At 38.8% G+C, this 22,457-nt stretch overlaps 1 protein-coding gene across 1 annotated transcript; it reads right to left on the reverse strand.

Moving 5' to 3' along the window:
- Positions 1 to 1,428: 1,428 nt before the first annotated feature.
- asic1c (acid-sensing (proton-gated) ion channel 1c) lies at positions 1,429 to 17,456 on the reverse strand. The gene is made up of 11 exons (XM_070918238.1): positions 16,815 to 17,456; positions 13,764 to 13,914; positions 13,060 to 13,187; positions 8,511 to 8,661; positions 8,360 to 8,416; positions 7,750 to 7,903; positions 7,429 to 7,520; positions 7,005 to 7,084; positions 6,076 to 6,147; positions 2,678 to 2,730; positions 1,429 to 1,507 (listed from the first exon to the last, which is right to left on the reverse strand). The coding sequence occupies exons 1-11, from the start codon at positions 17,454 to 17,456 to the stop codon at positions 1,429 to 1,431; spliced, it is 1,659 nt and encodes a 552-aa protein (XP_070774339.1).
- Positions 17,457 to 22,457: the final 5,001 nt, after the last annotated feature.

Raw genomic sequence — 22,457 nt, forward strand, 5'->3', positions numbered from 1 at the left:
GATATTTTGAGGCAATTCTCTCTCTAATAAAGTCTATTTAGTTGTCAGTCACATTATAATCACCAGAAACTGAAAGACACTTATGGTCCACCCAGATAGGAAGTCCAAATTCCTTCTGGACTAAGAAGAGATGAAGTAACACTTTTTATCTATATATATCTATATAGATATATTTAAATATATAGCTAGATGTATTTGACCAATGTCTCACATGAGCAGTACAGAATTTCTTCATGGCATTTGATTGTGGGTATTTACAAATTTCTGTCAAGTTCAGGAATGTCACCATCAAGCCTTTTAAATTCTACTTATGTTCCATAGAGAATAGATTACTATCACAGGGGATTGTGCTGATGAACACCTTTAAGACACAGTAATGAAAAAAAACAAAGCTGAGAATTATTTAAAAAAGGCAAAAAGGAAAGCCTGATTGTTTCTCTTCTAATGAATTCAATGTAAAGCAAGCTGCATGCTAGCATTTATTTTTGTGAAAGTCAGCACAGCAATACTATCCCCCAAAAATGGGAAAACAATGACAATTGAAATGTCAGCTATATAAAGATATAAAGAAACAATCAACAGCCATTTTTGGCCTGATTCTCTTTTTTTACCCTTACTGTGTGTAAAAAGTGACTCAAGTTAACAAAAACATCCAATTCTGTAGTTTCTGTCATCCTGGGATTCATGTGGAACAAAACCAGATACTTGCATATGTACAAATAATCAAGTTCCTTTTCCGTCTTTTTTTAATTGAATAAGCACAGTCGTCTAATTAATGAGACTATTCAAAGCCTCATAGTAGCAAAAGGCAACGTTAAGCACTTGTCTTGTGTTTTGATTCAGGTATGAGCAGCTCTTTTAACCAACAATCAGCTCATTAAAGTCGAGCAGATTTCTAGAAAGGCTCTCCTGTTCAAACTGGTGAAGTATAAGGTCACTCGATACAGCATTGGTTAGATGCTGGAGCTGTAACACCGATAAGAAACTGCAATGCTACACATACCAATCCACATGTATTCTTCTTTCTTCTTTTTGGATTGATGTACAGCAAAACTTGCACAACAGTACTATGTAACTCATCTCAACAAACCCTTCTTTTGGGACACATTTATCTTCACTGATTATATACTCTAAAGTGACCGCATAAGAGAAACAAATCCACAAAATGAAACATGAATAAATTAACACTGATGCCTTGACATGGCAGTTAAACCTGAGTTCTGTTTTGGAAGTGGTCTCTTTTTCTTCTGATGATAGTATTCTATTCAGGCATTGATAAACTCTACTATACGTTTTTTGAGTCACACACTCAATCGTTTTCTGTTAAATACATACATTATTTCACAGTTTGCTGTCAGGTCCCCAGATGTGCCACCCCACCCCCAACCCCTACTTTATGCTGTCAACAAGCAAACTCCTCAAAGTTGCCTAGAGTCGGGTGACGAGGTAACATGTTCGGCGTGAATCCGAGACTGTCCGAGTGACTCCGGAGGGTGTCACAGGTGCTCTGCAAAACAGAGGGAAGGGAAGGAGGGAAGACGAGTTCAACCGGGTTAAGGGAGGGGCGATGAAGGGAGTGATGATGGTGATGATGATGTAGGAGAGAAATGAGCCACAAGTAAAATGAGAGCGACCGGGACGATGGAGGGACGTGGAGGAAATAAAAAAGAAATGTGGCGAGGAGAAATTGAGCAAAAAACATACAAAAAGATTGAATGATTATTAACGCATCAGACACAAGGACAGGATATGCAATCGAGGACATTGAATGACAGAAACATATGTGGGCAATGATGAGGTGATGAATACAACAGATTTTGAAGTTCCAAGATCAGCCACATCGCATATGTTTCACAGGTAGTGAATATAGAGTTTAAAGAAAATCAGGGGGAGGTGGGGAAAAGATGAATGAAAGGAGGGAGAAGAGAAAGAAAACAGCATATTTTTAGTCCTGTTTTTACACTAGCATGTCAAATTGTTATAGTTACGGAAGTTGAAACATCCACATATGTCTGCAATTGCCTGTATGTGCAAAAAAGGTGCTCGCTGAGTAGATAACTGCTGATATGTGGATAACAACCATTGGTGGTCCCATTGGCAAAAACGGCTATTCCAGCAGACAAAGAACCATTTATATTTTGTGCAAACTCATTGCATGCAGACCTGTGATAACATCACAAAGTAATGCATCTAGTGATGTTATCTGGCACGAGCCTGGAATGCATTGCCTCTAAATGGACTTTTGTGCTGCGGGGAAACAAATAGATCTCATGTGGTTCAGCTTTTTGTACAACAATTCAATAAATACGTAATCTGTTTTCACAGGAGTACTGCGCTTTATCCTATGGGAAAGAAAGCATTATTATTCAGTGGAAGGAGCAAGTTTTGCATAGTGCAGAGAGTCAGATCTTTATGCACTTGGAGAATCCAACCAACTCGTGTTTTCTGTTGAGCCGATGAATGCAGAAACACACCAAACTAACCTGTCCTGACATGACTGTAGATATCGAAATGCTCACTGCAGTTGGATAATCACCCCTCTTTTTGCTGACTGTCCACTAAAGCCAGCCAAATAATTTGTAGCCAGTGAGGAAATGATGTATGAGATGGTCTCAAATATGTATGAAAGAGAGGGACAGCATGGGAGGGAGCATCTATTATCAATGGGGTGTGCTACCTGGGGGCATGATTAGGCGTGACACCAGGGCTGGTTGGGTTCTCTGGAAACTCCTGGAATAGACATGATGAAAAGAAAGATGGGTGAGGGTGACTGAAATGAAAATAAAACACAATGCAAATGCTAATAGTTACACTTGCGAGTGAATACTGGAAGAGAGCGCCTTCCCCTCAGTGATATCAGTAAAGTACTGAAGGAAGATGGTGAGTTATTTCACTAAGCAGGAAAAGCAAAAGACAGTTACTGTCATCCAGAAGTGTTGACGATCATGGAATGAAAGTCAAACTTAAAATAGAGTCTAAATCACTAAACGCATTAGTTTATTGTCGGGCTGTTTGAGTGGAGATGTGACAATGGACTAGTTGGAAAAACGGTTATTGAATATGAGAGAAAGGGAGTACAAAAGGATGGTTTATTGTAAGCAGGTGAACATATGACATGAATGGGGCAGAATACAGTAAATATCACACTATGGAAGACTCCAGTAAAAGCATGACATGCTGTAAATATCAGCCCACTAAAAAAATGCTTCTTCTACTGCCACTTTTAATTTATAAAAACAGATCCTCCAAAAACCAGACTGACTAAAATAACCTCCTCCATGACTATGTTGGCTTAAATGATCATATCTCCATTTCTACAAAAGAGAATAAACAACTTCTTTCAGTCTTTTCTTACACATCAGTCATCAAACCAAATCCTGAACCTGAGGCAACTGAGCATGCAAGAAACACAATCCACATGCAGAGACAAACCCATGGCCTTTTCACCGATTTGAAGAAAAATAAGAGGCAGTGTTTATCACATCATGTCGAATTGCTGGTTATGAAAAAGTCTTGGGCTTGTGTGACACATAATGAAGAATTAGAGCTTGCATTTCCAAGATTCTGCCAATTAAGGCTGGATGCAAACTGGTAGATACAGTATACTCAGGGACAAAAGGAGACGTCTGCGCTTAACAAAAATCTGCTTGAATGCTTTTGATTAAAACAGCACCAGAAAAGAGGAAATTTTTAGCTTTTGTTAGCTCTTCCGCCCGTACAATGAGCCACAGAGAGGAATTAGTGGCTTTTAGCTGTTATTTGGACTTGAGACATGACCAGCGGCCCCCCATGTGTTAGAAAGAACTGGATTAAGAACAAGTTAAGATTTTAAATTAAGTTCTATTTGCATTGAAAGGAAAGTTTAGTTATTATTTGAGAAATGTTATGGTGGTTACACTGGCAGTTAGATAACTTATCAAAAAAGGTTTTAAACATAAAATAAACTGTAAAAAAGAAAAACAACTGACACTAACTAGAACCAAACTACAAGTCTGATGTAAGATGGACCAGTTTTATATTCTCAAACATTTTAGTGAATTTAGATCTGTCTTACATTAGTGGGTAGCATTTCCCTGATAGAAGAAGCTCTACAGAGAACATTTCTCATCATACAAGAACATGGCACTACCAGACAACACGTGTTCACTTTAATATTACTATGATGCTGTTTTTCACAGAAGAACCCTTTTGCATGAACAACAGATTTTAGCTAGCCTCCAGTTAGTCTTGATGGTTGTTTATGCATATCACACACAACAATCATCTCATATCAATTCATCTTGCTGTTCTGTGTAATCTGATTGAACAGATAACTGGGCAACATATGAAAGAACAAGTGACCGAACGTCTGCCATGACATTTTCAGCAAATATTCTTTCTTATCATAGAAACAATGTAACCAATGATGGTCAGACCAAGACAGCGAATTAATGAACTTAATGCCTAATCATTTGGTGTTTGTGAGTTGCTCGGTTTCTCTGCAACATACAAACTAAACTGAGTGACAATACTACTACGAATAATAACACATTTAGCTTTAGCTATGTTCATTACTAATTATTTTCGCCCATTTTGTAATAGTATACAGCTCATGTGCAGTAGTCTCTTAGCTCTACTCATGCTGTACACTAACTAAGTTGTCCACATACATAACTAAATCATTTTAAAGACATAGGGTAAATAATTTATACAAATCTGACAATAAAATTGGAACCAAGCATCTTCCTTGTGGCACTCCTCAGGAATTAATTAATTAATTTGCTTTATTCTGATTTAGTTAACACTCCATCCAGGAAAGAGCTGAAGGTGAAAAACCATAACGTTTAAACTTGGCATTAAGTGTAATATGGTCAATCACATCAATTTAAAATCTGCCTGAAAATAATAATCTAGAGTATTTTTCTCAGCACAGTGAGTATACAGAAGGTCGTACAACTGTAGCCAGTAAAACCATCCATATTTTGGTAAAGGTTTGATTCAGCAGTATGAGCTACACAATTTCTGAAAACTGCTATTAAGAAGGTGCATTTCAGTTATAAATAATTTTGTTAACTGCTCTGTATAAAGCTTACATAACAGTCTGCAGGGGAAGTGGAGGCGCCTCTGGACCCAGTGTGTTAAACCACTGGGCTCAACAAAATGCTGTGATTTAGGGCAGGACAGAAATGCCTCACATTACTCTCGTTTTCATTTTGAAGTTAAAATGGGTTTTATTGCCTTGAAGGCTTTGAAAACGAGTTGATCATGAAATGTTAATAAAATCTCCAGACCTCTTGTTCGTGTTCTGCTTTCCGCTCATTCTTCTACTCTCACATGAATCCGTTCTGAATTTCCTCTGATCATACTGCCAGACATAAAGCGGTAAAACCAGAGTACAATAACAGCTTTTCCTGCGCTAAGAGAGCTGTAATTACATGATTGAGGGTGACACAGAGAAGCTACTGTATATTGTGTAAATACTGACAAGTGGGTTGGTGTGTGGCATCTACTAAGGTAAGGGCTATAACCTCTGAATGTAAGAGCAGGTTATGAGTCATGATAAAAAGTTAATCGAGAGCAGGTCAGACAATTAACTTCTACTTGTCCATGCACTGTAATTTAAGGGACCTCAAGTAGCAAAACACTTGACAAACCTGAAAAAGCTTGAAAAAGAGGCATACAAAGTCAGTTTGCTTGTTGTAAATGCTCCTCTGCATTCCTGCTGTTAAACTGTTATAGTTTTTGTCATCACAGCGAATAATTCATCTTGCGTCTCTGTAATATTCACCATGTAAATAAAGAGTACTGCATGTTTGTAATACTAGACACTGATTATGCATTCGCACTGTGCAATAAAAACACTGTTTATGTATTATTAATGATTATGTTTTCTAGCACAATACATATTTTCTGTCTGGAAAAAAAACCTAATGATGACATAATGTGTGTGGCTTGGCTTTCGCTCTGGTGCTGTTCATTAAAAGCATTTCCAGTGTCAGCAGACATTTTTTGTTGTTATTGTTGTTGTTCCTGAGCTCATCTAACACATCACATTCATTTCACTCAATCAAAGGCATTCTGAGAGACTAAAATTACCAGATTGTCGCTCTGACAACGCTGTGGCCGTTTCTTGCGTATGAAGTAGCCCAAAACCTTATCCTTAAAAACCTAAACGCAAAAACAACAGATACACATTATTCAGAGATGGAATACATCATGGTCAGTGGAGTTAAGTCTGAACATTAACAGTTCAAAGATATTTAATTTACATTTTGGGATATATGCTTAATCACCTTCTTACCAGGAGTCAGATGAGATGATTGATACCAGTCTCATGTCTGTATATTAAGCATGAAGCTACAGCCGGCAGCCAGTTAGCTTAGCTTAGCATAAAGATCCAGAACAGGGGGACACAGCTCACTTAACCTTACTAATTAAGTTATATCTTGTTCATTTAATCCGTACAAAAACCAAAGTGCAAGAACTACAAGTTGTGGTTTTACTGGAAGTCATGTGCTGGACTAGTTTTTGGAGGGAGCAACCGGGTATTTACTGCTCCCAGCCAAACACTCCGATAACTCCCCATAAAGCCACAACTCGACATTTTTACACTTCAGTTTTTGTACACATTAAACAAACGAGATATAACATGCTAATTAGTTTACTTTAGAGGCACTAGTAGGCAGATTTTGTTACCTTTGAACAGAGCCAGGCTAACAGTTTCCTCATGTTTTCAGTGTTTATGCTAAGCTAAGATAACTGGCTGCTGTCTGTAGTTTCATATTTATCATACATGACATGAAAAACTGAATAAGCTTATTTCCCAAAATGTGTAAAAAAAAAAAAACAAGTAGTACAAATATATTCAAATGCTTTCTTTCACTTATTTTACATGAGGTATATTCTAAAAGCTATTAGCTCTAAAGTGTTACACTTATTGTTTGCCTTTATATACACTAGGACAAGAATAAATTGAATGGGTGTTTACAGGCTTACATTGTAATTGGACAAAACCATCACCTTACCTCATATAGGTAGTCAAATATTTCCAGTATTGTTAAAACACTGGCTCCGATAAACAGTCCCATCTGACCTCCAATGTCACCTAGAAAAAGAGAGATTAACAGATATGGGCAGGTACAGTAATTGAACAATGGTGCGTGAAACCATTCCCTGCGCTGTCACTTCTAATTCAGTATCTCTCAGAATAATCTGAGCACAATTGTCAAAAGTGTCCATCCAGCCCCAACTTCTCATCAGAGCCAACCCAGCTGCCCTTGCAAGAGCATCAGATTATGAAAATGTGTTCAGCCTGTTTCACAAGTTCAAAGAGGAAACCTCAAAGCACCAGGCGTGAACACACAATGTGAAATGTGTGGTGGGGGCCCGCTGAGAGTGCTGATACCGAGGTCAACCACATTTTTCTGTCACAATGAACCGGAATCTTACCGAGGAGCCCTGCAATTTCATAGGCCTTCTTCTGCTCAATCTTCTCATAATTCAGAGCTTCAAAGAAGATGTCCAAGACCAATATATTTTCTCTGGAGAGAGGGCAGACAAGAGCACATCCAATAGAGTTCATTTCTGGCGATATTACATTACACCAAATGATATCTCACATTTCCTGTGTAACTATCTTTCATTATTGTTACATTGAAGGTGAACGATGGAGACCCAAGTCATGCTATGCCACAGTACATCCATCCATCAACAGAAAAAAGAAAAAGAGGCTAAGATCTGAAAAACTGACTGCTACCAAATAATACTTACCCAATATATTGCTCAGTTTTGTTGAATTTCTTAGCCAGATATTTAGCAGATGCCTTACTGGGGATCTTAACCATGGACAGCTCCTTGCCATAGCGAGTCATGTTGCAGGGGGTCTGACAGACACAGTAATCGTTGTCTTTCTCTACCAAAAAGTCTGTGGATGATCAAAGTCATTTACAAATATTGTGATCACTGCGAAGCACCAAACAAACCTGCACACAGAGGCTCTCAGTTTCTGCTAAAAATATCTCTGCACACGACAGAAAAACTACAATCGCTGCCATCGTTCACTTTCCATGAAAGCAAATAATGACTGAAGCTATAATACAGAGCAGAGAGAAGAAAGCTCCATGGGATTTATTTGATATCAGCGAGGCATAGACACATCACAAATCGTCCTAATGGAATTTTTAAACAATAATTTTACTTTATTATTTTTGCTTTAGCACTGTCTGAGATTAAAGCAATTCCAAGTTAAAGCTACAGAGGTATTATCTAAAGGCTGGAATAGTCTCATGGCACTGCTGCTGACACTTGGTTGAATTCAGACATTACTGCAAAACTATCACACTAATGTTTCATACTTATGCAGTAGAGTGTGTGGGCTCACCTAAAGCTGGGTCAGCACAGTCTTTGTACTGCTCAGGTGTACAAACTGTTGAGGTCCCTGTTTGAAATAGTGAAAATAATTACACATATAATATAAAAACTACATGTTTTTGCCACATTGTTTAACTGGCCAAGTTGTTCTGAAATCATACCAGGCATGTGAACCATCCTGCAGTTGCAATTCTCCAGCAGGTACCGGGTTTCACAGTCAATGCGGCAGGCGGTGATGCTGTACGTGGAGAAGAACTCAGAGTCTATGGGAGTAGACTTGCAATCTCCCCAAGGCGGAGGGAGGTACTGAAGCTGAAAGAGCAAACAGCACATGTTTTCCCTCAGTATATCAGCACACAGGATTACAATGACTAACATAATGCAAGCCCAGCACAGCAGAAGTACAAAAGAGGACAAAAAGCTGACAAAACCCAACACAAATGTCTCAAACATAAAAACAAATAAAAAAAAACAAAACAGACGCACTTAAATGAAAATGCGCACTGAGACAATATTGGCACAAAATGTCCAGTTAGAGCAACATTATTGCTCATGTGTGGCAGCAGGCAGACGTCATGCAGAACATTACTGATGCAGGTCTAGTCCCCGGTAGGAAGCAGAATACCATGGGAATAGAGACAAGCTTAATAGAAATCTGTAAAATATGTAGATTCAGACAGGACACCACAATCAATGGACAAATTTTACATTCCTGGGAACAGAACAATAAACAGTTTACAGTTTTCGAATGAACAAATACATGAACTGTACTGAATTTAACAGACATCATACAGAGAATTACATCCTATTTCATAGTAAATATTTGAAATAAATAAGTCCTAATGAACAAACTACTCTCCAGAAGCTTATAAAAGTGGTTTTATTATTATTGATTAACTATTTAGATTTTCTAATCTAAGCCCATGAGACTTTATTACAGAACTACCCTGACTGCATAGTACTCTGAATTTAACAATGAAGTTAAGATGAAGTGTAGCAGTTTGCAGTCTCATTAGAGGTAAAACTCTCATTAAAAAGGTGAAGAGCAGGTCATTACATTTATGAGTAACTCTGGGAATTCTAAATGAATCCACTAATGAGGAATATTTAATGCCTGAATTTTAAGGTTTTGGTTCACACTAAACATTAGACCCCTGGTGCTCGTCTTATACTCTGTGTGTGTGTGTGTGTGTGTGTGTGTGTGTGTGTGTGTGTGTGTGTGCGATCTTTAACACTTTGGTGCACCAAACACACTGACATCTAACCACAAACAAGTATTTCAGTCTGATTTCAGGTCTTGTTTACAGCAATTTATGGTAATGAATGCCTACTTCTCATTTTCATGACAAAAAAACCAAACCAATTATTTAAGAAGGCCACCGATGTTTGCTTGGGTATTTGAGCATATAGCTACTAATTGCAATGGGAGCTAGGCAACAATCAGTGCCAAAGGCTTCTTCCTGACAAACATCACAGGGAAATGATGCTGCTATTGTCGCATTATGGCTCACTGTAATTCCCAATCATCTTCACCGGCTCTAACCAGGCTAACTCTGACAATCTAATGGTCATCTAGTCAATAGAAAGTGACAGAGATAGAGTGAAATTCACTGAAGGAGTGCACCTAAATTGGCAAACATGATTAAGCCTATATTGAACTTCTATCCCGCATACTCTCATAACTGGAGTTGCACTGAAAATAAAACCCCAAGTGCAATAAATGCTTGACTTCAAACTGATGCCAGAGTCCTCATGGGTAATAAAACCTAATGAATCACATTGTCTGGTCCCTCCACATGACATTAAGAAGCGGTCCAGTGGATCGCCCCGAGAACACATAAAAGCAGAACAAACAAAAGAAATGTCAACAGAACTGTACATGGCAGTGAAAGGGTAAAGCCAAACAACAGCTTTGATGAAGATACAGACTCGGATGAATGGCTTAAAGCTGTAATGAAACACATTAGCTGCTCTTTACTGATATCTATTAAACACAGAAGACAATGACGATAAGGACGGACTGCAGATGTTGTTGCATGTCGTTGCTTCAGCCACACAGACGGGGGGACAGATGGATCCATTCCTCGGGGGTGAGGGGGAACCAGCAGATGAAAGTGTGGAACGTGATGATGGTTGTGTAGCTATTTAACAATACAGTGTGGCATGCAGCAAGCCCAGACAGTCATACGCTACCCTCTGCTCTTGGGTGCAAACGAACGTTTGGAAGCCGGGGGCGACCCCGAAGCCCAGCTCATGGAGGAAAGGAGGCTCTGACTGAGTGTGAAGCTGTACCTTTATGCCGGCCTCATAGGACGTCTCATCTAGGGCGAGGGGTGAGGGAACACAGCCCACATTATTATCAAAATAATAGGAGGAGCAACAGCAAGGCAAGGGGCAGACAGTGGTCAACCCCTCCGGACACAAAGACAGCCTGTTGTCAGTATAACAACAACAAAGCTACAACTCCCAGCGGTGCGTGAAAACTTGGCAGCATTGGTGTACTGGTGGGTTGTCATTCAGCCATTCTCTTCTTACATACACTCAAGCTTTAATGAAGACAGTTCAGTTTCAACCATTACATAATTCTAGCCCAAAATTTGGTGGTGTGGTCTTCAAGTCATAGCCTTCTATTAAAAATTTAATTCCTCTGACATAAGCTTTACAAATGAAAAGTCTTGAAATCATAAGTGCTTCATCCAGCTGACTATTATTACACTGAGAGCAGTGTCACTGTACTCGTTGGAGACTGACTGAAATGAATGCTGGCCAGACTTTAATGACAGTCTAATTAATTCAGCACATCTTTTAGGTGGTAAACACGTCTTTTAGCTGTCACCGGTGTGGGTGCTCGTGTCATGATTATAAATGGCAAACCGTGAACTTTCAGGAGGAAACTTTACGATGGTGATTAATAGATTGGATTCACGTCTTGGAGATGGCTGAATGATGGCACACTTGGAGCATTTTGCAAAACTTGTACAGAGAAAAAGAAAAACAGTGAGACATTACAGATATACAGATATTACATGTTTCAAAACGGCTTCCCAAAAATAAAATTTGTCATCTTTGTGGTGTCCAAGTGTCTGTTTTAGGAGACAAAATCTGCCTCAGTCATCCCATGTTATTCTGCCAAAACATGGGTTTTATTTGATCATTTATCTCATGCTCATGAACTGACCAAGACCATTAACTTTAGGAGCAAAATCATCTAAATTAGGCTCAATTGACTGCTTGAATAATGAATTTGATTAACTGCTGAAGTATCCATTACTTCAAGACTTCACAAGGACTGATTATGTGGTAGAAATTTTAATGAGCCTGCAGCACAATACAGAAATACACTTGATCTCAAAGGTAATCGCTGCGGAAACCTAAAATCCTTTGTGGCACAGTCACCATTTTCTTGTGACTTAAAATGAGGGTTTGTCAGAGGATATTTTCCTATTCTGTCACTGTTTCTGTTTGGAAATCAAAAGATTGGTGTTTGACTTGTGTGCTATTCTAGTCTAGACAAAAGAGACAGTATTTGAGTTTGTTGTCTTGGCAACATCACATAACTGCTGTACAGTTTCATTAAATTTGGATAGGAAATCCATGTGAGCTCAGTGTTATGACTTTGCACACGGACTTTCCGATCAATTCAGGCTTAGCTGTAGATGCTACTTTTCATCCTTCACTGACGGCTGAAGGGATAGTCAACAAACCTGCCTTAGGCCTTTCTGCTTCTCTTTATATTGTGTGCTAAAACACTCATTTTACTGTGTCCCTAAATCACAATACATTTTAAATCTTCAAAATAGCTGTGGGTCATGTTTCTCATCTAATGATGCATCATTTAAGTGTTAGAGGAATTGGGAAATAACCTAATATTATGACAGGTGTGCCAGGCTTCTTTTAATAGCCCAATTTAACATCAAAAACATGATGATCATTTTAATACTTTTCCCTCAAGATAGTCTTGAGAGGGAGTCTTCAGAGGTCAGTTATTTATAGTGGGTCTTTAAAGCAGTCTGATTTATGCTAATCGCTGCTGCCAATAGACTATTTTAGCAATAATTTCAGCTAGAAAATCTATGTATAATGTTTAATATTACTTTAACAATTCCTTTAAAGGCTGTTAATTATACGGAATTGTTCATTCTCTCTTCAAACACTTTAAATCAAGTTTATTTTTTATTAATCAGAGCTAATGTTTTGATCATTAAAGCCTTCTGACCATGGCTGTGTGAATTCTGTGAGTCTTCCTCACAGTTTTTCCTCTGCCTTCTCTTTGAATGTGCCACTAGAGACAACTTTCACAGCATTCAAATAAGCTGTATTTGCTAAAAGTAGAGAAGACTCAATATGAAAAGTAAAACAAACACTCTGAGCTGCCAGATATTTCTGCATGCTGTGTAGTCTAGAGTTTCTTTTGGCTCAGATGAGCGCAGTATGCTTGTATGCTTGCTTCCAACCATTACTTGGCCCTGCTCTATCAATATTCCTTGGCTGCTATAATTCCTCTGTTTCATGTACACAGAATCACTGGGTGTTTATTTAACACCTTAACTGCACCTTTCCCTCACAAGGTAAATCAAAGAACTGATTTTGCTCCAGGCTCTGTGACACAGAGGTAATGGGCACTGGCTGGCGAGGATTTGGGGACAAACACAGAATGAAGCGGAGCAAAAGAGGTCGAGGTTGGAGGGGAGGAGGCTAAACATTAGGTACCAGTTGCTGCTGACATGACACAAAAGTTTGAAAACCAGGGGCCACACCAAATCCCAGTTGGTCAATGAAGGGCGGCTCGTCCTGGCTGTGGATCTGAACCTTGATGCCTGCTTCGTAGGAGGTCTCATCTGTGGATACAGCACGCCAGAAAATGTAACAACAAGTCTATTGCCTATGGAAACCCGCTTTTTGGCTCTGGCACTGATACTAAGTGCTCCTAAACCCCATGCTGAAAGCTAATATCAGAGAGATACTCATATGTTAGTGTGGTGGATGGATATTAAACAGATTTACAACCAAAGATTTATTACATGCTGTATACGTTGTGAATGTGCGATACAATGGTGTTGTTGTCTGCCATAAATTGAAGACAATATGTCAATGAATGCAATTTATGAGACCTGATGTCAGTTGTAGACCTGAAGAAACATATCAAGATAATGCGCTATTAAACATCCTAGTACATCACGTCTGTGTAGAGCAAATTCTGACATTTAGACATTTAGTGGTAAAGTGAATGAGAAGACCTGTAGAAATCTTGGGGTTTTGTTATCTAAGTGAAGTGATACATCATGTTATAGAAATGACAAAAGACTAGAAGAGTAGTTGGGATTTCCAGGGTAACCCAACAAGATGGAACAGTTCTAACAAAAGCGACATACGAAGTTAAAATGTCACTGTAAATATCAGAAAGCTGCACTGACCTGTCTCTCCCCAAACAGGCAGGTATTCATCCTGCTGAATATCCAGCATGATCTCCAAGCCGTTCCCCGTGCCACCTTTTAACGTCGTCAACAAAGGGTTGCCGTCTAATCCCGAGTTGAATGTGTAGCATTTTCCGTAGCGGGTGTAAATCTGTAAAAAAAAAAAGAGCATAGAAAAAACAGGAGCGTGAATGAAAAGTCAAACCCTTTCCTTTGCTCTGTGGTAAATTGTGCACCTGTACAAGATGTATTACACGTCAGCCTGTAATTGTACAGGACAGCTAATCATTGCAGGGGTTTTGTGATTATCTGAGAAAGCAGTACCGGCTTTAAACAGGCACCTGGCTCTGATTTGAGAAATTAATGAGCGTTCCTTAGCAGCAGCAGCAGCAGCAGCAGCTATCAATCTTTACCCAATTTTACTCCACATTTCCCCTGAGCAACTTAGAGTGAATGTACTATTTTGCCGTCATTAAATAAGAAACATCTTAGGCAGAAGCTCTCTGGACACACAAACAAACTCTAAATTGGGTTTGTAAAAGACATTTGTGTGTCTTGACTTACAAACTTCTTAAGAGGCCGAACCTGTGCCAGTAAAGCTCAGCGGTACTTAATGTCTGATGTGCAAACAAATATCTTTCTGATTTAATTAATCCAGTTGGCTTGAGTTATTTACTTTCAGCTTTTGCTTCAGCACTCACAGTTGACAGATTGACTTTTTTTTTCAAATGTATGTATTATCCCTGCGATTGGAAAATTCTTCATCCTTTGCCAAACAAGTAAAAATAAATATGAGTCATGATTAGAAATGATGACATTTTAAATTGAACTCTACAATTTGGATAACGACTAAGAAAGCTTACAATTCTGAATACTGCTTGAGGGGTTGAGTAAATTCACGATAAGTCTATCAATTTGAGATAAGACCATGAGACTGTGGAATTGATTGGTTATGCAACACTCTGGGGAACTAGAATATCTATCCCTCATGCATTTCAACACAATATAAAATCCTGCAGTGTTAAGAACCCCTAAAAGCAGCTGTCATATTAGTTTTATACCATTTAAAACTGTGACAATACCCACGTGTGGCTTCCACACAGTCACAAGTAAGTTCATCACAATTACACATGCAACAATATCTACTTGTTTGTGTCCCCAGCAAACAACTACATATTCAAATGGGAGTGTGAACGAGTCATGACTGTACTGGAAAATGAAAAAATCATCATAAAACGCCAAAAGGATTTAAATCTTATAAGCAACTGAATATCTGAATTTATATGGCTCGCCAGTACGTAAAAACAATCATTTTCTAGGCTTCACAAAGAAAATTCAAGTGTCCAATTAAAAAACAAAAAACAAAAGCAAGTCAGACACCAAAATTAAAGATGAAATGATAATGATAATGGTTCATTTTCAGAATTGGCTATTCTAGGAGTAGTTCACAAAATTTAAATAATTACGACCTTTTTCTGCTTCCATATAAAACCCCCTACTGTAAAAGTTAAAATAGCAATTTTCCACATTGAGCCGTACTTCCTACATTAAGGATCATGGTTGTCCAAATATCCTTACATGGCAAACAGAAGTAGGTCACACTGCACATATACTGTAGCGCCCCGACAAAAGACTGTGGCTGCTGAGATGATGTTTTTCCGTCTTCACTACATTTCTTAAAAACAAGTAACGCCTGAAAGGAAAGGGATGTCATCTAATGGTTTATTTTCACTATCCAGTGTGGTGAGGTCGCGGTGAGAGGGCTGCTGGCAAAAACCCAACCAGCATAGCAAAGCTGATCTCAAGAGATCAGAGTCAGTGGTCCGTGTTCAAAGAGACTTACATGCAGCTCAGACAGATAAGACAGCGCTTTGGTCCTTTCCTCCTCTGGCTATATAATGAGGTGTACGTTTAGATAAAAAGGGACCTTCATTCAGTCACACCACAACCACACCGTGTCTTGCTTAAGATGCAAGCACACAACATAGTTTAAATCCCAATTATGACCCCAATCTGGCCATCAAGACTGATTTTAAAGCGCTGGTTTGTGCAAAACAGGGAAGCCACCATGGATAGCTGACATCTTCTAGCGTGCAGGACTTTGCATTTTAACTGTCTCAAGACAAGTTGAAGTCACACAGTTTCTGACTGGTATCTAGATGCTCAGATCTACAAAGGCCAGTGGTTAAATGTGATGCCAGTGACAGGTTAGTGTTTTAAATCTACAGGCGTGTTTCCAGATTTAAAACATTCTCAGTGCTGTAGAAATTAATCAGTCACTCAGCTTCTCGCTGCAGAAGTTTCTCCGTTGAGCCTTTCAAGTACTTTCTGATGACGTTATAAGCTGCCAGTTTGTGTGGAAAGTATTTCAGAAATATTACCATTTGGGATAGTAGACTATGGTTTGCAAACGTCATCCACTTCCTCCATGCAGCATTCAGTGCTCACTCTAAAATGAATGGGTTTAATAGACTTGCGTCTGGTGTTTTAAATGGGGAACACAGCTGCATTTTTGAAACAAGACCATATACTCCACATGCCCTCCAGATGTTTAATTAGAGAAGCTAAAATTTTAATTTGAACTGATTTACAACGTCTGAATTATTAATTCTCTCATTATTCTTCCTTAATATTGTTGTCGGAGGTTTTAAAGCACAAAGGCGTTAAAGCAACTGGCAACTCAAGAACTCGCCAACATATATATATAATACATAATAATATAACTGAATAAGAAACTCCAAAAACTGTAAAGTAGGTACTGAAGTCATTGATGATGACATGACATTGATTTTCCACCACAACATGAGAGTAACATTGTATTTCCTTGAGTGACTTTTTGAAGACATCAAGTTAAATGGAAAAAGCTGTCACATCTGAGGGTTAAAAACAGACGGGCTTGTTTGCAGCTTTGAAACAGCAGCACCTTAAAACAGCCAGAAACAATGCCTGCAGGAGGGTGCGTCGTGAAATGCTTACATGAATTATTAATGCACCTTGTAAACAACACTCATATCCACACCTGACAAACACCATCTTTCTTTCTGTACATACAGTGCTGAAGTTCTTGTAGGTGCAGGTTTCCCCGCGGAACCTGCACTCCAGCAGCATGTCCTCCAGCTGGTGTCCGAGGCGCCCCATCATCTCGGTGGTGTTGATGCGATAATCAGGGGGCGGGGTGTAGTTGTTGAAGTCCAGAAGGCTCAGGAGACCCTGCTTGTGGTTGTCTTTAAGGATGGACAGGCTCCTCTCCATCACTGTGTGGTTAGGATACATGAGGTCCATCCAGTAGCCGCTGTGATACAGGTCGTCCTTGGTCAGAGTGGACACGCGGAACACATTTTTATTGCAGAAAGTAACAGCTGGGAAGGACATGTTGTGAGCCCACACCATGTAGATCTTCGTGATAGCCGGGTACGACATCAGGTAGAGGATTCGATTCCAGGACCAGGTGACGAGGAGACTGAGACAAACGAAGAAGGCCATGATCCAGATGACTCGCTGCGGTTTTGACTTGTCCGGGGAGAAGACAAACTTCAAACCATGGATCTTGGTCCTCATTATGAAATCTACCGTGATCTCTTTCCACGTTGGTTTAAGCGAGCTGGACTCTATGTTTTTGAGAGGGGTCTCTTGGGCATCACTTTGTTTGCGTGGCCCCAGGGCGACTGATTCGGATGTGGGTGCTTCAACCATAATTGCTTGTGTCAAGGCAGGCGCTTCTTTGCTGTTTCTTAGTAGCCCACCCTAGACATCCCCAATTTACACACAGTGGCTTTCTCCACAACCATCTCCAGATTTATGTATCACAAATTCCATGTAGCAGCGACTGGAGTCCTAATGTGCAGCTGTCCAACTGTTCCGGCTTGAAAATTATTTGTCGTGAAGATATAAACAAAGGCACTGAGCTCCTTGGGGGAGGTAAAATTGATTTACATAATGATTCCTTTATGAGAAAAACAGCTGAATCACTCCATTAACAAAAACCATCAAGCGTAACCATCACCAGTCCTTCATCAATAGATAAATGGACATGATAATTGCAGATGTAAGCGACGACTTCACTCCCAGAGGCAATCACTTTGAAAATCCAGAGAGGCTTACCCCTGTTGCTCAGATCTTTCACTCCTCCATCTCTCCTCACCAGTGCCAGACAATACTTGCAGATTTCGGTGGATTCTCTCTTTGTGCAGTAGCTGCCCAGAACTCAACTCCTCCCTTTTTCCACAGATTGAAGAGATGCTTTTTAGTCTGTTGACTTGCAGCTTGCAGAAAGGAATATAAAGCTTGTTGCCCCCCTACACACTCTCTCTACAGTCGAATGGAGAATGAGGTGGAGCCAGTGGATGAAATTGTTTTCCTCCGGTGATGAAGTAGATCTCCAATGGTATAGAGAGGCGGGGGAAGGTATCAATCAAAGTAGAAATAATTGAGATAAAGAAATTCTGCTACAGAAAAAAACGATGAAGTCTGAAATTCTTTAATATCGAAGTATCTGCAGCTTGCTCGTGGATCAATAAATCTATATAATTGATAGCTGAGGGGAGCCGGCAAGAAAAATCCTCTTCAAAATGTGTTAGAAATATCCGTTCCAGCACATATTCTTGTTCATCTTTTGCCAGTTTCAAATATAATTTCACAAATGCAGTGTAATGAGGGCTGACATCTTGCTGCATGCAGATGTGGCTCTGGCTGATATTAAAGGTGCTTTGCTCCGTTTATGTGAGGCTATCAGAGGATTCTGCTTGGCAGAGGACTCAGCTTGATACTGAGACAATTTCTTTCATTATGTTAGCTGGAATTTTTTCAGTCTGTAATGTGAGTGTTGGCTGAATAACCTGATCACAGCTGTGGTGATATATAGTGTAAAAAATGATTCTGAAAAGTGAAAAATAGAGAAAAAGATTACTGTGCGTACTTGGAGGAGAGGGTATCGTTTTCAAGTTTAGATGGAATGAATTGGACTAAAATAATTGGATTCGACCTAGTTTAAATATAACAGAAAGGGTGGAAATGACTGAATGAATACAGTTATGAAAATGAAGAAAATGTGAAAAAAAAGATTTACTTTACAGGAATAGTTTGACATTTTGAGGAATAAACGATTGACATCATGCTCATGTGTGTACGCTTAACATAAAGCTAGAGCTAGCGGGCTGTTAGCTTAGCATAGACTGGAAGCAGGGGGAATCAGCTAGCCTTGCTCCAGGAAAGAGACACCAGGAAGTCACTGCACCCGCCAAGAAATATTTCTGGCACATAACCCCCTGTAAAACCATAACTTGTTGTTTTTACACTTCAGTTTTATACGAATTAAATAAACAAGATTTTCTGTGTTAATGAGTGAGCTTCAGAGGTGTTAGGTAGGTGGATTTTTTACCTCTGGACAGGGCCAGGCTTTATGCTAAGCTAATCGCCTCCTCGCTTCATATTAATAACGCACATGAGAGTGGTATCAATCTTCTCATCTAACTTTTGGCAAGAAAGCTAATAAGTGCATTTAAATATATGTCAGTTAGGAATTCATAAATTACTTGAGCACAGTAGGTTTTTTCCACCTCAGACCTCTGCTGTACTTTTTTATTTACATATGTTGTTTTATTAGATTAGATTACTGTGTTGTAGTGAAAATGCCCAGTTATTCTTACTCTGACATAATATGCTTTCCTTTCATCAAAACCAATGATAAGTGACATAAGTGAAGTAAATGGAAGTGAAAGTGTGAATAGAAGAAAGGAAGCGAGAAATGTAATTGGATGTCATTATTACAAACTGTGAGAGAGATTTAGTAATCACATGTTAACTTTTAAAGACCACACTGTAATTTAGTACGGAGGATAAATATTTAAATATAAATAAATTGAACAAATTTTTCTGCAATAGAAAAATCAAAAGCTTAAACTATAGACTCCAGAGGGAGTCCCCCTCTGTTCCTACCAGCACAATTGTTATTTAACTAAGATGCAAAAACTTAATTTAAGAAAAAATATTATTTCACAACATTTAAATTTATCTCCTGCCAATTTAATTATAGCCAAAATCATTAATTCACAACAAAGAGAGAGGGGGGGAGACAATGTAGAGCAGTTTTCTCTGTGTTCAAAAGTTGAGGTAATAACAGTGTGATAACATTAATGAATGTCTGAATACTGAAAAATAAAGAGAAGCAAAAGTAACTGCTTCAGTACTGTGGTAATAGTTATTTTCCCTCTGTGTGCTTTCAGGGCTTTTTGGCAGCAAAACAACTAAATGAATTGCCTGGATCCAGCTCCCCCAACACCTACTGTATATCATGTCTGCACCACACCAATTTATTCCTGAGACAGATGGCATTGCTTTCTTTTTAGCCTTATATTCAAACCTTTGTATTCTTAGAAACAACCAGCTTTTTTTAAATTGTAGAATTAGGGATTCTCTTTTTGTTTGGAAAAGATCCAATCAAAGTGAACAATAGCCTCTATTTTAGCATCAACAGGGATAACTACCTCAGATTCATACCCAATAACAAAGCAAAACAAAGAGGACAAAAATACTAATGCTGCATGAGTGGCAGGCAAGTAAATAACTCCAACAATAACACCTTATCAGACTTATAGCTGACTGCCTGGTTTCTCCACTTAGTGACCAGCTGCAATGATTTCCTTTTTTCTTGGTTTCTTTGGAAACATGTCAATAGATAGGAGGCACATTTAACTGGAGAGTTAATTGCTTGAGCTCATTTTGTCCTATACAAGCTCAGTGGAGGCGTGAGGCGGACGGCTCTGCTGGTCTCTGAATCGTCCCTCGTCAGCAGTTTGATCCAAAGCTCAATTTCATTACTCCCAGCTCCAGAGGTTACACACAGGCAATGCATGACAATCATCATTACTCTTCTTACCATGTGCTTTCTGTCTTTGACAGCGGCTCTCCACCAATGGACTTTTATTTCAGCCTTTTACTGTGCGGTACATTTAAGCACAATTATGTTTTCAAGCACCCAATATGCAAAGTTTAATTAGACCCATCATTTATTTTCATAGATTTAACTTTGGACCTTTGTAGCGATGTCGATGATTGTTACTGGTACGGTTTGTGTATGTGATTTTGTGACTGCACAAAATTGCATACTGCGCTCAAATGCAAAAAAGATTGTCATCTTACTGAGATTACCTGATTACATAAAGGTTACTATTAAAGCTTAAACTTTAAAAACATTCTCGAGTTTCAGCCTCTCAATTGTGAGTATTTCCTGGTTTTATTTGTCTTATATCTGCTTTAACACAATTTTCTTTTTCACTTGGGGGCAGCAGAAACAGGCTGTAAACACAACATAGACATATTAGCAGTTAGTTGTTCATTTACACATCCAGCAGATACAGATTACTTATTTGGTGGGCCAAAATAGAGAACAGAGGGACCATTCAGAGTGACTGATGTGATTTCAGATTTCATGTATGTAAACATTAAACCTGCATTCATTGATTTGTTTGACCACTGTGGGCAGTGCAACAAGCTTTAAACACAACACTGACATCTTATTAGTTTATAAAGTTGATGTAGAGAACATGTTAGCAAACAGTTGCCTATTTAAGCATCCAGCAGACATGGAGCTATATTAGAGAAAGAGAGAAATATCTTCTTTGTCTCTTTAGCTGCTAAATGTTCGTCACTAACTTTGTCTGTTTGCCATTTGGTGCTGAGCAGGTAATATACAGTGGGTTTATAGAGCTTTTTTGCTGGAAACGTTGGTGTTGATGAAAGCGGCGAAAGTGAACCAAACATTTAAGTTGTGGGCTGGAAAATCAAAACGAAAAGCTAAAACATGCTAAAACACTAGAGAAGAGATGAGGGAAACTGTCGGGCGATAATTCCCCATGGGTTCACTACAATCACATCACACACATTTTTTTCCATTGTTGATATAAAATATTGATTAGTACAGCTTTAAATATAAATATTGGACTACTTGACTAGTCTTACCAGTACTTTTGTTTTCAGCAGAATCAGTGATGTGCTGGGGTAAAGATGAAAGAACAAGGCAGTGAACTGTGTGCCTTTGTATGTACAGGAATTCTGTATTCACCCTGCATCTGTTATTGGAAATACAACATGACCGTCACCATGAAATACAACAAAGCTTTCAAATCTGGTGTAACATTCTGTAATCACAGTTTTTGCACAGCACTGCAGTGTTTTAGAACTTTTTATGATGTGGCTTACACTTTAGTGTGACTTTTACTTTGAAAAAGTAGTGTTTATTTGTGAAATCATTTCACAAAATCATTAATTTAATTAAAGTATCCCCTCTATGACCATGCTGCAATCACTCAAGTATATAAAGTGCTCCAGGCAAAATAAATGATTTTTTTCTTCTCTATAAAATTGCTGTCCTCCTTATTGAAAACACATTTCTGCTGTTCACACATTTCCATTGTTATCTTCTGGGATGCAAACACATTTCATCTTTGTCTCAGTATTCAAGCATGTAATTAGAGGATCATGGTGTAATAAAATTTACCAAATTGAAACGAGCTGCTGATCGCTGTTTGATGAAAGAGAAAAGTAGAACTATTTGAAAATGAAAAATGTATTTTTCCAATTACAGCATTTATTGCCCAGCTTTAAGAGCAGCTCAGTGATCCCTGAGACTGTCAGAGAATGACACTAACTATCCTCTTTTATGTCAAAGCCAAGTTGAACCCCAGAGGTCTCATTAGA

Source organism: Enoplosus armatus, chromosome 14 (assembly GCF_043641665.1).
Source record: "Enoplosus armatus isolate fEnoArm2 chromosome 14, fEnoArm2.hap1, whole genome shotgun sequence".
NCBI lineage: Eukaryota > Metazoa > Chordata > Actinopteri > Centrarchiformes > Enoplosidae > Enoplosus > Enoplosus armatus.

Coding starts and splice junctions, on each gene's coding strand:
- asic1c (XM_070918238.1), bottom strand. CDS start 17,456: ATGGTTGAAGCACCCACATCCGAATCAGTCGCCCTGGGGCCACGCAAA. Junction 13,188..13,763: donor GCCTGTTTGGGGAGAGACAG/GTCAGTGCAGCT, acceptor CTGTATCCACAG/ATGAGACCTCCTACGAAGCA. Junction 6,148..7,004: donor TATTTGACTACCTATATGAG/GTAAGGTGATGG, acceptor TTTTGCGTTTAG/GTTTTTAAGGATAAGGTTTT.